Here is a 15,999-nt window from a genome sequence, read left to right as displayed (position 1 = left end):
CATCATTAATCATCAGAAAAGTGCGTATTTAATTCACAGTGCAGTACAACTTAACAATCACTAGAATGCCAAAAATTTTAAAAATTGGCAAAGTCAGTATTAGTGAGAATACAGTACAGCTATAGGCTTCCCAGTTGGCTCAGTGGTGAAGAATCCACCTGCCAATGCCAGAGACACAGGAGACATGGGTTTGATTCTTGGGATGGGAAGATCCCCTAGAGGAGGAAATGGCAATCCACTGCAGTATTCTTGCCTGAAAAATCCCACAGACAGAGGAGCCTAGCAGGCCACAGTCTATGGGGTTGCAGAGTCAGATATGACTAAGTGACTGAGCACGCACATACAGTACAACTGTAACTGCTATGTTGCTGGTGGAATTGTCAATAATTTTTGGAAAACAGTTTGGCAGTTTCTTATAAAAGTTAAGTATACACTTATCGTATGACTCAGCACTCCACTTCTATGTATTTGTCCAAGATAAATAAAAATATGTCCATAAGAAACTTATGTGTAATTATTCATAACAGCTTTATGATAGCTCAAAATTAGAAAACCCAAAGTTTCTGTCAATGGCTATACAGCACTCATGCAAAGGAATACTAGTGAGCAGTAAAATGAACAAACTGCTGATATATTCAACATTGAAACTACTAATGTATTCAGCCACAGGGATGAATCTCACAGACCTCTTTCTCAGACTTTGAAAGAAACTGGACACAAAAGGACACATAAGTGGAATGATCCCACTTATTTAAAATTTTAAGATGGTGAAACTGAAATGATATCTGTGGATATGAAAGGTGGGGCGAAGTGATAGTGAACACAAAAGACATAGACTAACGTTCTGAAAAGACTATCTACGCCCTGTTTAAGATGGTGGTTAAATGGGTGTCAAATCATTGACCCGTATACTTAAATGAGTGGGTTTTATTGTATTTAAATTTTCTCTCAACAAATCTGTTTGATAAAAAGACCACCAACCATTCCTTAGTGACAGAACTAAAGAACCTGGTAGCATTCTAGTCTTGACCACTAGCGCCATCTGGGAAGCCCTTGTTTACTGTAGCTCTCCTGACTTCTTTTCCCTTACATAAGAGAGTGTGCCTTGGGGGAACTGGGGGGAATTTGCACATAGTTCATAATGGTTGCAGACCTTGAATCTGCTGATCCAAATAAACTTCTCTTTTCTGGAGAACTATTTGATAGTTTGTTTAGGACAATCGCTTCCACATTCCTCCTGTACCCAAGTAATTCTGCAGAGCACACTCAGACTCAAATTTTCAAGCAAAAGATTTGGCAACATAACATCACCAATCAAATTTATACAGGACCAGGGACTAAGCAATAATGAAGTTCACACTTTTGAGCCTGAAATTCAAGATGCTTCTTGACTGCACCTCGATCATTTCAAGCTTTATTTTAACCAATTATCTTTATATTTCTGGATTTTTCCTATGCTGAATTCAAAGTAACCTACTTTTCCCATATTTTGTGTTATTTCACCATACTATTTGATTCATTCCGTTCTTTCTTAAATTCCCTCCTCACATTTCATATACAAATATATCCTTCAATATTCAGTTCCAATCTGTCCTTATTCATTAATAGTTCTCTTAATTCTTAAAAGGCATACGAACAAATTGATGTTACTCAAAATACTGAAGATACTTTTGTTCCAAAGTATTCATTTGTCATACACTGCTCTGATATTGTGATTTAGAATGAAAGTGAAACTGAAAGTCACTCAGTTATGTCTGACTCTTTGTGACCCAGAGAGTCACAAATTCTCCAGACCAGAATACTGGAGTGGGTAGCCTTTCCCTTCTCCAGGGGATCTTCCCAGCCCAGGAACTGAACCCAGGTCTCCTACATTGCAGGAAGATTCTTAACCAGCTGAGCCACAAGGGAAGCCCAAGAATACTGGAATGGGTAGCCTATCCCTTCTCCAGCATATCTTCCTGACCCAGGAATTGAACAGGGATCTCCTGCATTGCAGGTGGATTCTTTACCAACTGAGCTATCAGGGAAGCTCCCGTGATTTAGAATAAGCAATACATATTTAGTCTTGATCTGTTTTTGGCACAAAGATGCTAAAACCCTTGCAATTTCCTAACTGATGAGAGCAATTAAAATGTCATTTTTTATACTAATGAGGTGATTTTTGGACCCCAGATAAGGATGGGGACTCAGGAAAACCAATCTTCTGATTACAGAGTTGGACTTTTCAGTCTCACCACCAACTTCTGACCCTTGGGGAGGGGAGAGGGCCTGGAGGGTGAATCAACAATCTCTGGTCAGTGATTTAATCAATCCTGCCCATATGATGAAGACTCCATAAAAATTCAACCGGACAGGGAACTGAGAGTTTCTTGGTTGCTGAATATATGAAGACTTGGGGGGACTGGAATGCTTGGAGACAACATCCCTTCCTCCATATCTTGTGGAAGCTCTGTGACCTTCCTCCATATCTTGTCTTATGCCCCTCTTCCATCTGGCTGTTCCTGTATTATATTCTTTTATAATAAACCAGTAACCTAGTAAGTAAAATGTTTCTCTGAGTCCTGTGAGCCACTGTAGCAAATTAATCAAAACCTAGGTAGGCAGGGGTATAAACTGAAACCACTAATAATATATAGTAGTTGGTCAGAAGCACAAGTGATGAACTGGGCTTAAATTAACAAAAATTAAGATTAAATATTTTGATAAATATGGAATTCTCCACGAGAATGATCTGAGAAAAAATATGAAACACTATAGAATGGGGCTTCCCTGGTGGCTCAGATGGTAAAGAATCCACCTGCAATGTGGGAAACCCGGGTTTGATCCCTGGGTTGGGAAGATCCCCTGGCAGAGGGCATGGCAGCCCACTCCCGTATTCTTGCCTGGAGAATCCCCAGGGACAGAGGAGCCTGGCGGGCTACAGTCCATTGGGTCACAAAGAGTTGGACACGACTGAGCAACTCAGCACGCAGCATACATAAAATGCATACATTTACCCATCTCTTTCTACTTCTTTCCACATAGGACACCAGAAACACTTTCTGAGCTAACATTTCATGGAACCTCAATGAACAATTTTTAATTCTGGATTTCACAACCCCCAAACATTAGCCCTTCTTCTTTTCACTTTAAGAAACATATCCTTAATGAACTGGAAAATTTCCAGCATGTGTCAGTCCTAACATGAAGGATAAAGAAACTGTTTATTTTTAAAATTCATAAACTTCTGAAATTATAAACAATTATTATGATCAAATTTTAATTAACAATACACTATTGATGAAATTTATTAAAATATTATGTCCATATATTATATATCAGTCATTGTTAACTATTAATGATATTTAGGTTTATTTCTTAATAAAAATGTAACACTGGCATCAGAAACAAATGAGTGAATATAAATACAGTTTACATAGGTTACTCTACAATTTAGATTCTGCCCTCACCTTCAGTGTTTGTCATCTTATCTTCATGAATAACCTCAACAGCTTCCTCAGGGGTAACAAATCGAACCAAAGCTTGTGATGTGGCATTGTCTTTTTAAAAGAAAACAAAAATTTCCGTGAGTAGTTAATATATACATTTAAAACAAGCAAAATAATGTACAAAACTATGTTGTAAAAGTGTTGTCCTTGAAAAAGCAACTATAATATCAATATTAAACAAAAACATAGTAGAATATCTTCAGATGTTTCATTTTCGATTGGCTTAACTCTTACAAGAAGGTATTCAAAATAGCACACAGCTATTAAAAGCAAAAAAAAAAGTCATTCAGAGTAACATCACCAAAACAGTGGGGTTGGAGACCCTAGCTTCCATCTACCAATAATCATTAACAATCAGACAGTGACATGTAAACAAAAATAGCCTTGGGAAGCTCGAGTCCACTTCAGAAACTTAAGCCACATGGACCAAAAATATAAAAAACAGAACCACCACACGAAATGGCAAGGAAGAGAGCTTCATTTTGTCTGCATTATCCAGTCCCGTAAGTGACACTGGTCATGCTGAGAAAACTCTGGTCTGAAATAGTCCCTCTCCCTGGGAAAGTGGGAGCTACCAGCTTCCCTTTGGGGGCACTGAAATGATAAACAATTCTTATGAATCAAATTTTGGGAGAACTGCACAAAGGATAGTCCTTTATTTCCTCCCACTCAGAGGTCAGCAAAGCTGAGAGGCATAAAGATGGCCTGGCACAGGAAGAATGGTAAAGGCTATCAACATCAGGCATGAAGCAGCAATGATCATGTTTCCCAGTGCCTGCTCTGCAGAGGACCTCAGCTTCTTTGTTGGCAAACTTGTCTTTCAGAAGTGAAAAAGAATGAGTTTCTGACAAAAAACTGAGAGAGCTCATCACTATTTGACCTGCTTTATAAGAAATGCTGAGAGGAGTTTTTCAAGTTAAAAGGATATGAATTAGTAACACAAAAATAAAAACATAAAACAAGTCAGTAAAGGTAAGTGTATATTCAAATATAGAATACTCCAATACTATAGTGAGGTATTAAATATTTAACTCTAGTATAAAAGTTAAAAGACAGGAATACTAAAATAGCTATAACTGCAATAATTTATTAATAGATACAAAATATAAAAGATTTAAATTGTGACATTAAAGACACAAAATTTGGAGGCGGGGTATTTAAAAGGGTAGAGTTTTTGCATGTGATTGAACTTAAGTTGCTATCAGCTCAAGATAGACTGTTACATCTATTAAATAATTCATTTAAGCTTTAAAGAAACCACAAAGCAAAAACATATAGTAGACACACAAAGAAAAAAAAGAAGGGAATCAGAGTATACTGCTATGAAAAATCATCAATTCAAAAAGGAAGACAGCAAGAGAAGAACAACTAAACAAAAGAACTACAAAACATGCATAAGATATCAACAAGATGCCATTAGGAAATCCTCATCTGTCAATAATCACTTTAAATGAAAATGAATTAAACTCTCCAATAAAAAAGCACAGAGTGGTTGAGCAAATTAAAAAAAAAAAAAAAACAACAAGACGTATCTATATATATGCTACTACAAGAGACTCATTCCAGATTTAAGGGCATATATAAGCTCAAAATGAAGGGATGAAAAAATACATTCCTTATAAATGGAAACCAAAAGATATCAGAGGCAACTGATACATAAATGTATATTACCTTATACATAGGTACGTCAGACAAAGCAAACCCATTTACAACAGCATGAAAAGAATAAAATGCATAGGAATAAACTTAACCAAGGAACTGAAACATCCATACACAAAAAACTGTAAGATACTGGTGAAAGAAATTGAAGAACAGCAAATAAGTGGAAAGATTTACTCTTCATTAATGAGAAGAGTAAATATTGTTAAAATGTCCACTCAATTCAATTCTTATCAAAATTGCAATAGCATGTCTCACAGAATTTGTTTTAAATCCTAAAATTCTCTTGGAATATCAACAGACTCCTAAAAAAAAAGGACAACTCCTAATAGCCAAAAGCACCACACTTCCTTATTTCAAACTGCATTACAAATTGCACTACAAAATATATTGCATCTATAATAATCAGAACAGCATGGTACCGAGAGGGTAACAGGCAGGAAGGCCAGGGGTCTCCAAACAGAGGAAATAGGCTGCTGCTACTGCTGCTGCTAAGTCGCTTCAGCCGTATCCGACTGTGCGACCTCATAGACGGAAGCCCACCAGGCTCCCCTGTCCCTGGGATTCTCCAGGCAAGAACACTGGAGTGGGTTGCCATTTCCTTCTCCAATGCATGAAGGTGAAAAGTGAAAGTGAAGTCGCTCAGTTGTGTCCGACTCTTTGCGACCCTATGGACTGCAGCCTACCAGGCTCCTTCCATCCATGGGATTTTCCAGGCAAGAGTACTGGAGTGGGTTGCTATTGCATTCGCCGAATAGGCTGCAAGTGTCTCTTAAAATTTTGTGTTGCTATGCAGACACCTGGTTCCACCTGAATTTAACTTTTCTCAAATCTTGAGCAAACCAATTCGTTTTTCTTATGGAAATGTTTTTCTTAAGTTATGTTAATGAAACTATGTATTTGCTTTGGAATTTGCCTTTCGGACTAACTTTTTTTTCTTTTCTCAAACCCTGGGCTGATAATAGCTCAACAAACCAGTATTCATATCAATTGTTTCATGACTGGGGGATGACACACCACATGCCATCCTAGCTCAAAAATATACATTGTGGGAGAGGGGCCTGGTGAAACTCCCTCAGCCTTGAGGTGTCTCTCTTATCTGATTAATAGCTTTCTGACAGACATAAAGCAGCTTGCTAAAACTAGCAAGGGGGCACTCTCCGTCCCCCTTCTGATGTCTGTGTCAGAAGCTTTCTCTGTCTCTTTTCACACTTTAATAAAACTCTGCTACACAAAAGCACTTGAGTGATCAAGCATGGTCCCTGGTCCCTGATCCCGAAGTTAAATCTTCTTCAGAGATCACGAATCCAACACCATTCACCATAAGCTATCAGTACTGGCATGAATACAGATGCATAGATGAATGGAACAAAATACAGAATCCGGAAATCAATGGTCGGGGAAATGAGGAGATGTTGGTCAAAGGGAACAGTTGTAAGAGGAAAACTTCAGGAGATCTAAAGTACAGCATGGAGACTATAGTTAACTGTATTGTATTGTATACTTGAAAATAGAAATGAAAGTAGATTATAAACATTTTTCCATAACAACAAAATGATAATTATGTGAAGTAAAGGATGTGTTCAATGATCTTATTGTGGTAAGCATTTTACAATACACACAAACATCGAATCATCATAGTGTACAACTAAATTTACACAGGATGGCTTCCCTGGCGGCTCAGGGGTAGAGAATCTGCCTGCAATTCAGGAGACCTGGGTTCGACCCCTGGGTCAGGAAGATTCCTGGAGAAGGAAAAGGCAATCCACTCCAGTATTTTTGCCTGGGACATCCCAAGGACAGAGGAGCCTGGAGGTCTACAGTCCATGTGGTCACAAAGAATTGGACATGACTTAGTGACTGCATGACGACAGGAGAAACTTAAAACATTACATGTCAAATATATCTCAATAAAGCCGGGAAAATAAAAATAAATAAATTTATGCAAACAGCAAACAGGTAAGTCATCATGTGCCAATATAGAAAGTAGTCCCATGTACAGTGCTAAATGAAAATTAGCAAGACATAGATCTGTAAGTTTTTACATCACCTTTTGTTTTTAAAAAGAGATACAGACATTGATAGATATTTATAGATGCATATAATATACACTGGCCAAAAAATTATTAGGATTGGTTACTATTGGGAAGAAGGAATATATATACAGGGGCAGGGAATTTATCTATTTCATTGTAAAATCTCTGAAATGTTTAAAAATTCTCAAATAGAAGAATATATTATTGTTTGTTTGATGGTATCCTATAAAGTTAAATACATTTCCTACAAATTTAAATAGATTTACTCTACAATGCAGCAATTCCACTCAACTACCCTTTTACCCAAGATAATTAAATATCCAAGAACATCTGTGATAGCTTTACTAATAACAGAAACTGGAAATCTAAATGTCCATCTCCAGAAAAATCAACTTTTAAAAAATATTGAGTAGTTATATAATAGTATAATGCTGAGTAGCAAAAATAATGAGCTAGTAATACACAGAGTAACAGTGGTGAAACTCAAAAGTACATAGAACAAAAATAATCATAAAAAGGGCATTATATAATTCCATTGTTATGAGCCTTAAAAAAAGAGAAAACTAAACTCTTATATATCAAGATAGTGGTTATCTCTGGAAGGTAAGAAACTTTCAGGGGTGATAAATATATCTTCTATCTAAAATGGGGGGATGTACACATTTATCAAAATGAATTATTTTATATGTTAAGTATTAAGTGTTAAATAAATGAAAATTTTAACATTTGTGCATTTCACTGTATGTAAATTATAAGATAAAAATAGATTCTTTGACTTTAATTGTAGTAAAATACTTCGATAGATTATACAGATATAAGGCCTTTCCTGGTGGCTCAGCTGGTAAAATATCTGCTGCAATGTGGGAGACCTGGGTTCAAACCATGGGTTGAGAAGATCTCCTGGAGAAGGGAATGACTACCCAACTCCAGGATTCTGGCCTGGAGAATTCCATGGACTATATAGTCCATGGAGTCACAAAGAGTCAGACACAACTGAGCGACTTTCACTTTCACTTTTACAGATATAAATAAACATCTCTGCTAATATTTAATAATAGAATATTTATGTACCAAACCCCACTAAAAATAAAAACAAAGCAGAAGTATATTTACAGCAAGAATATGCAAAACATAAAAGAAATTTCAACTGTTGAAATAGTATAAAAATGATAAAAGATAGTGCTATAAAAGCATTAATAACTACTTTGAATGATTTAAATTTTTCCAAAAGAACAGCCAAACAAAAATTATGCTAATAACAGAAAAAAATTTTAAATAAACTATACACATTTTCCCCTGAGAAAGAGAACTTGACATGACCAAATTCTGAAGGAATCTAGAACTTGAGCTAAATAGTATTGAAAGTTACTATTTAAAAGTTAAAGCTAGAGTTAATAAAGATATATTTATGTGTGTGCAATAATACAGCAACATCATATTTTAAAAATAGTGCAATTTTTTTTGGCTTATTTTTTTTTCTTTTTATTTTAAATTTTATTTTATTTTTGAACTTTACAAAATTGTATTAGTTTTGCCAAATATCAAAATGAATCCGCCACAGGTATACATGTGTTCCCCATCCTGAAGCCTCCTCCCTCCTCCCTCCCCATACCATCCCTCTGGGTCGTCCCAGTGCACTAGCCCCAAGCATCCAGTATCCTGCATCGAACCTGGACTGGCAACTCATTTCATACATGATATTATACATGTTTCAATGCCATTCTCCCAAATCTTCCCACCCTCTCCCTCTCCAACAGAGTCCATAAGACTGTTCTATACACCAGTGTCTCTTTTGCTGTCTCGTACACAGGGTTATTGTTACCATCTTTCTAAATTCCATATATATGCGTTAGTATACTGTATTTATGTTTTTCCTTCTGGCTTACTTCACTCTGTATAATAGGCTCCAGTTTCATCCACCTCATTAGAACTGATTCAAATGTATTCTTTTTAATGGCTGAGTAATACTCCATTGTGTATATGTACCACAGCTTTCTTATCCATTCATCTGCTGATGGACATCTAGGTTGCTTCCATGTCCTGGCTATTATAAACAGTGCTGCGATGAACATTGGGGTACACGTGTCTCTTTCCCTTCTGGTTTCCTCAGTGTGTATGCCCAGCAGTGGGATTGCTGGATCATAAGGCAGTTCTATTTCCAGTTTTTTAAGGAATCTCCACACTGTTCTCCATAGTGGCTGTACTAGTTTGCATTCCCACCAACAGTGTAAGAGGGTTCCCTTTTCTCCACACCCTCTCCAGCACTTATTATTTGTAGACTTTTGGATTGCAGCCATTCTGACTGGTGTGAAATGGTACCTCATAGTGGTTTTGATTTGCATTTCTCTGATAATGAGTGATGTTGAGCATCTTTTCATGTGTTTGTTAGCCATCTGTATGTCTTCTTTGGAGAAATAACTGCTTTTAAAGGTAATATTTTTCAACATACTAATTAAATCAGGATGCATCTTAAAATTCAAGGTAGGTCCTAGTTTAACTGATTGCTTTTTATTTCTTCAGTTCAGTTCAGTTCAGTTCAGTCGCTCAGTCGTGTCCGACTCTTTGCGACCCCATGAATCGCAGCACGCCAGGCCTCCCTGTCCATCACCAACTCCTGGAGTTCACTCAGACTCACGTCCATCGAGTCAGTGATGCCGTCCAGCCGTCTCATCCTCTGTCGTCCCATTTTTCAAATTCTGTTCAAAATCCATATATATATTTAACTGAATCACTTTGCTGTACATCTGAAACTAACACATTTTTAATCACCTATACTCTAATATAAAATAAAGAGTTAAATATATATACATATGCATATATATATATATATATATATAATCCAATGATACTCTAATAAGTATATAAAGAAAAGATTCTATGATCAAATAACATGGTTTAAGCAAGTATCTTCACTGTAGAACATTTCAGGGCTTTCAATGTTAGTGCTCATTAAAAAAATTTCCAAGTAAAAGGCAAATTATATATAATTTCCCAGTTTTATTTTATCTCAGAATCATTTTTTTCCTTAAGCATAATGTATAATTTATATACAGCAGGACCCTCTTTGAGGAATATCCTAAAACATATTATCTCTCAAATTTTGGAGGAAACAGAATTTAAGAGGGGATTAAAACTGTTAAGCCAGAAAAATTTCTCTCATATAAAATAAAATTCAACATAAAATAATGGGGTATAGTACTCATATTTCTTGGAATGGCAGGATAGGTTCATTAAATCAATTTTTCCATATATCATGATGATATATGTCATGTCTTTTTAATTATGATCATTACATATACACATGAGAGAAAAGCTGAACAAGACAGAAAATATTAGGAAAAAAAATCAAAGGAGATAGGAACCTAGAATTTTCTCTGGAGCACAGAGTATAAAATTGACAATTACGTAAAGGTCATTTGCAGTTCCTGAAAACCTTGGGCCAGCTCCAAAGATGTTTGATGACATATAAGTGACAGAAAATAATAAAGTCTAGTCTCAAGAATTCTTAATTTAAAGTTCTATGGACAGAACGTCCATGAGCTTGGATAATAAAATTTTTTTCTTTATTTTCAAATTCTTTTGTACTTCTTATAAAGCACTTTTTGTATTTTTTATAATATACTAAAAATATATTCTCAAAACAGAGCGTAAGCTTCAACAGACTTCAAAGGGCCTACAGCACAAAAAACGTTAAACCTCTTAACTTCCAACTAAACTGTCAAATTCACACTGACTTTGGACAGCAAAGGACTACAGCCTCAGAGTAAATGTAAACCAGAAATCAACAGAACATAAACCACCTCAACAACCTTTAAATGAACTCAGAGAACTATAGTGAAATGTTCTCCATGTTGAGTGTACACTAAAAGAAAACAAAAACAAAAAATCTCATCGCTGAGACTTTGTGGTCCTCACTTGAAGATTAGATTCTCTTCATTGGAAAGTCCATGGAACTCTCAAGTCATGAATAATTTTAAGTTTGGACCATATCAATAGAGCTCTAGGTTTCTGGCAGAAGCAAAAGCAAATGTAATGCAGAAGAAATCATCTATTTCTTAGGTTTCATGAAATGCCCAGAAATAATTTTCCAAGAATAATAATTAGTATAGAGTCAAAAGTAATCAACTACAAAGAGTAGTAAACACCACAACTCAAATAACACAAAAAATCAATATGAGGTGGACTGAAACCTAAATGTGAAAGTCAAAACTCAAAAATGTTGAGACAGAATGTGGATGGATATCTTCATAATTTCAGGGTAGAGACTGTCTTAATAACATATAAAAAGAAATAGACATATAGAGAAGAAAAATGACATATAGATAAGAAAAAATATAGAAAGAAATAACATATAAAAAGCTTGAAAAAAAACTTTTATTCATCAAACTGCTACTGCTGCTAAGTCGATTCAGTCATGTCTGACTCTGTGTGACCCCATAGACTGCAGCCCACCAGGCTTTCCCATCCCTGGGATTCTCCAGGCAAGAACACTGGAGTGGGTTGCCATTTCCTTCTCCAATGCGTGAAAGTGAAAAGTGAAAGTGAAGTCGCTCAGTCGTGTCCGACTCTTAGCGACCTCATGGACTGCAGCCTACCAGGCTCCTCCGTCCATGGGATTTTCCAGGCAAGAGTACTGGAGTGGGGTGCCATTGCCTTCTCCATTGTTCATCAAAAGGCAATACTAAATAATAAGTAAATTAAAAATATAAGGCACAAGTATAAGAGGATATTAGCTACATACAATTGATTTCAGGCTATTATTCACATTAATTTAAGACCTCTTACAAATTAAGAAGAAAAACTATGTGACTCATTAGAAAACCAGAAAAAAAGACACAAATAGTCAATTTTGAAAAATAAAAACCAAAATACCCAAAAGCACATTAAAAAAATTCAACTTCATAGCAGACAGAAAAATTCAAATGAAAATCACAATTAGATACACTTAAGTCATATGTAAATGGCTAATAATTTTAAAGTGTAGTAATATCACGTGGTAGAAAGAAAATGGAGTAACTGAAACATTCCTACACTGCCATGGCATTGGAAATTAGCGAGTATATTATTCAATAAAGTCAACGACACACATACCATGTACCTATCAGTTCTATTAGTAAGTATATCTTAGTCACACAGAATATGTGTACAAGGATGTTTCTAGAGCACCGTTTGAAATAAACAAAAATTTTCAGGCAAGAATCCTGCAGTGGGTTGCCATTTCCTCCTTGATGGGATCTTTGCAACCTAAGGATCGGACCCAGGGATCAGACCCACGTCTCTTGCATCTTTTGCAACGGAGGCAGATTCTTTACTGCTGAGCCATTCATGTTTATAAAAATTACCAAATCACCATCAGAAGGTTCAAACAAGACTAAATAAAAAGATTAAATAAGCATATAAAATTATTTTTTCTCTTTGATAATAAAAATGTAAATTAGAGCAACTTTAAATTTAAATTAGAGCAATTTTAAATTTATATTGTGTCAAGAATACACAGAACTATACAATAAAAGATCTTCATGACCCAGGTAACCATGATGGTGTGATCACTCACCTAGAGCCAGACATCCTGGAATGTGAAGTCAAGAGGGCCTTAGGAAGTATCACTATGAACAAAGCTAGTGGAGGTGATGGAATTCCAGTTGAGCTATTTCAAACCTAAACGATGATGCTGTGAAAGTGATGCACTCAATACACCAGTAAATTTGGAAAACTCAGCAGTGGCCACAGGACTGGAAAAGGTCAGTTTTCATTCCAATCCCCCAAAAAGGCAATGCCAAAGGACACTCAAACTACCGCACAATTGCACTCATCTCACACACTAGCAAAGAATGTTCAAAATTCTCCAAGGCTTCAACAGTATGTGAACCGTGAACTTCCACATGGTCAGCTGGATTTAGAAAAGGCAGAGAAACCAGATATCAAATTGTCAACATCCATTGGATCACAGAAAAAGCAAAAGAATTAAAGAAAAATATCTATTTTTGCTGTACTGACTACGGCAAAGCCTTTGACAGTGTGGATCACAATAAACTGTGGAAAATTCTTCAAGAGGTGGGACTACCAAACCACCTGACCTGCCTCATGAGAAATCTGTATGAAGGTCAAGGAGCAACAGTTAGAACTGGACATGGAACAACAAACTGGTTCCAAATCGGGAAAGGAGTATGTCAAGGCTGTATATTGCCACCCTGCTTTTTTAACTTATATGCAGAGTACATCATGGGAAATGCTGGGTTGGATGAAGCACAAGCTGGAATCAAGATTGCCAAGAGAAATATCATTAATGTCAGATGCGCAGATGACACCACCCTTATGGCAGAAAGCAAATAAGAACTAAAGAGCCTCTTGATGAAAGTGAAAGAGGAGAGTGAAAAAGTTGGCTTAAAACTCAACATTCAGAAAACTAAGATCACAGCATCCAGTCCCATCACTTCATGACAAATAGATGGGGAAACAATAGAAACAGTGAGAGACTATTTTTCTGGGCTTCAAAAGCACTGCAGATGGTGACTGCAGCCATGAAATTAACAGACACTTGCTCCTTGGAAGAAAAGTATGACCAACATAGACAGCATATGAAAAATCAGAGACATTACTTTACCAACAAAGGTCTGTCTAGTCAAAGCTATGGTTTTTCCAGGAGTCATGTATAGATGTGAGAGCGGGACTAAAAAGAAAGCTGAGCACCGAAGAACTGATGCTTTTGAACTGTGGTGTTGGAAAAGACTCGAGCGTCCCTAGGACTGCAAGGAGATCCAACCTGTCAATCCTAAAGGAAATCAGTCCTGAATATTCATTGGAAGGACTGATGCTGAAGCTGAAACTCCAATGCTTTGGCCACCTGATGTGAAGAACTGACTCATTGGAAGAGACCTGATGCTGGGAATGATTGAAGGAGGGAGGAGAAGGGGACGACAGAGGATGAGATGGTTGGATGGAATCACCAACGCGATGAACATGAGTTTGAGTAGGCTCTGGCAGTTGGTGATGGACAGGAAAGCCTGGTGTGCTGCAGTCCATGGGGTTATGAAGAGTCGGATAGGATTGAGCAATTTACCTTAACTGAAGTGAACTATATAATTATGATTAGATACGATGTGGTATGTTGTGGCAATACTGATATACCCACACTACTAATAATTTGATACAGTTGTGGAAAACAGTATAGGTGGTTCTTTGAAAAGATTAACAAAATTGACAAACTTTAGCCTAACTAACCAAGGGAACAAAAAGTCAACACTCAAAGTACTAAAAGCTAGAATGAAAGAAGCATATTACTATCTTAGTGAGTAGTTTATAAGAGAATACTATAAACAAGTGTCTGCCAATAAATTACGTAATCTAAATGAAATGAACAAATTCCTAGAAAGCCACAAACTACCAAACTGATTCAAGGAAAAATAAAAAGTCTGAATAGAACTATAACAAGTAAAAAAAACTAAAACAGTAACAAAAGAAATCCTCCCACAAAGAAAAAATCCTTGAACACAAGGTTTCATTGGTGAACATCATCAAATATTTAAAGAATGTTTCACTAAAGCTTCATAAATTTTGCCAAACAATGAAAGAGGAGCGATACTTGCTAAATATACATATGAGCCCCATATAACCCCGACATTACATTATAAGAAAATAAGAATATATAAAAAAATACTTCCTTAGGAATATGGATCCTCACAACACACTACCAAACTAAGTCTGCTGCTGCTGCTAAGTCTCTTCAGTTGTGTCTGACTCTGTGCGACCCCATAGATGGCAGCCCACCAGGCTCCCCCGTCCCTGGGATTCTGCAGGCAAGAACACTGGAGTGGGTTGCCATTTCCTTCTCCAATGCATGAAAGTGAAAAGTGAAAGTGAAGTTGCTCAGTCCTGTCTGACTCTTTGCGACCCCATGGACTGCAGCCTACCAGGCTCCTCTGTCCATGGGATTTTCCAGGCAAGAGTACTGGAGTGGGGTGCCATTGCCTTCTCTGAAACTAAGTCTGCTGCTGCTGCTAAGTCGCTTCAGTCATGTCCATTCTGTGCGACCCCATAGACGGCAGCCCATCAGGCTCCACCGTCCCTGGAATTCTCCATGCAAGAACACTGGAGTGGGTTGCCATTTCCTTCTCCAATGTATGAAAGTGAAAAGGGAAAGTGAAGTCGCTCAGTCTTGTCCGACTCATAGCCACCCCATGGACTGCAGCCTACCAGGCTCCTCTGTTCATGGGATTTTCCAGGCAAGAGTACTGGAGTGGGGTGCCATTGCCTTCTCTGAAACTAAGTCTAGAGGCATGTTAAAAGAATTATACATCATGTCCAAGTGAGATGTAGCCCATAAATATTTCAACATGTAAATCAAACAGCAATATGGATATTAATATTAATAAAAAGAAGAAACCAACACATTTCAATAGATGCAGAAAAATTTCTGACAAAATTCAAACCAATTCTTGATTAAAAATAAAAAACACTCAACAAAATAGGAATAGTAGAAAACTTGTTCAACATGATTTTTTTACCTTGTAAAAAATCCATACCTAACATAAGATATTACAGTAAAGAATGAAGTTTCTTTCCCCTAAGACCAGGAAAAAGACAACCGTATCTAGACTCTTCCATTTTTATTCAACACTGTTCTGCAGGTTTGATTCAGAGTCATTAGGCAAGAAAGTGAAATAAAAAGCATACAAGATACAATAAAAGCATCAAAAAAAATAAAATAGGAATAAAATTAACAAAATAAGTGCAAAATTTGTTTGGGTTAAGTTTCACTAGAATCTACATACAAAACAGTGAAAAAAAAATCTAAATTAATAGAAAAATACCTTGTG

General features: G+C 36.6%; 1 protein-coding gene across 1 annotated transcript in view; it reads right to left on the bottom strand.

Moving 5' to 3' along the window:
• CCDC178 (coiled-coil domain containing 178) overlaps nucleotides 1-15,999 on the bottom strand; it is a 415,790-nt gene that overhangs the window by 363,970 nt on the left and 35,821 nt on the right. The window contains exon 3 of the mRNA XM_061399651.1: nucleotides 3,450-3,539. Coding sequence (XP_061255635.1) covers nucleotides 3,450-3,539 — 90 coding nt within the window. The remainder of the gene's footprint in view (nucleotides 1-3,449; nucleotides 3,540-15,999) is intronic.

The sequence above is a fragment of the Bos javanicus genome, chromosome 24 (assembly GCF_032452875.1).
Source record: "Bos javanicus breed banteng chromosome 24, ARS-OSU_banteng_1.0, whole genome shotgun sequence".
Classification (NCBI taxonomy): Eukaryota; Metazoa; Chordata; class Mammalia; order Artiodactyla; family Bovidae; genus Bos; species Bos javanicus.
Note: the sequence above shows the minus strand (reverse complement) of the source record. Positions and strands in the feature narration are given on the sequence as shown.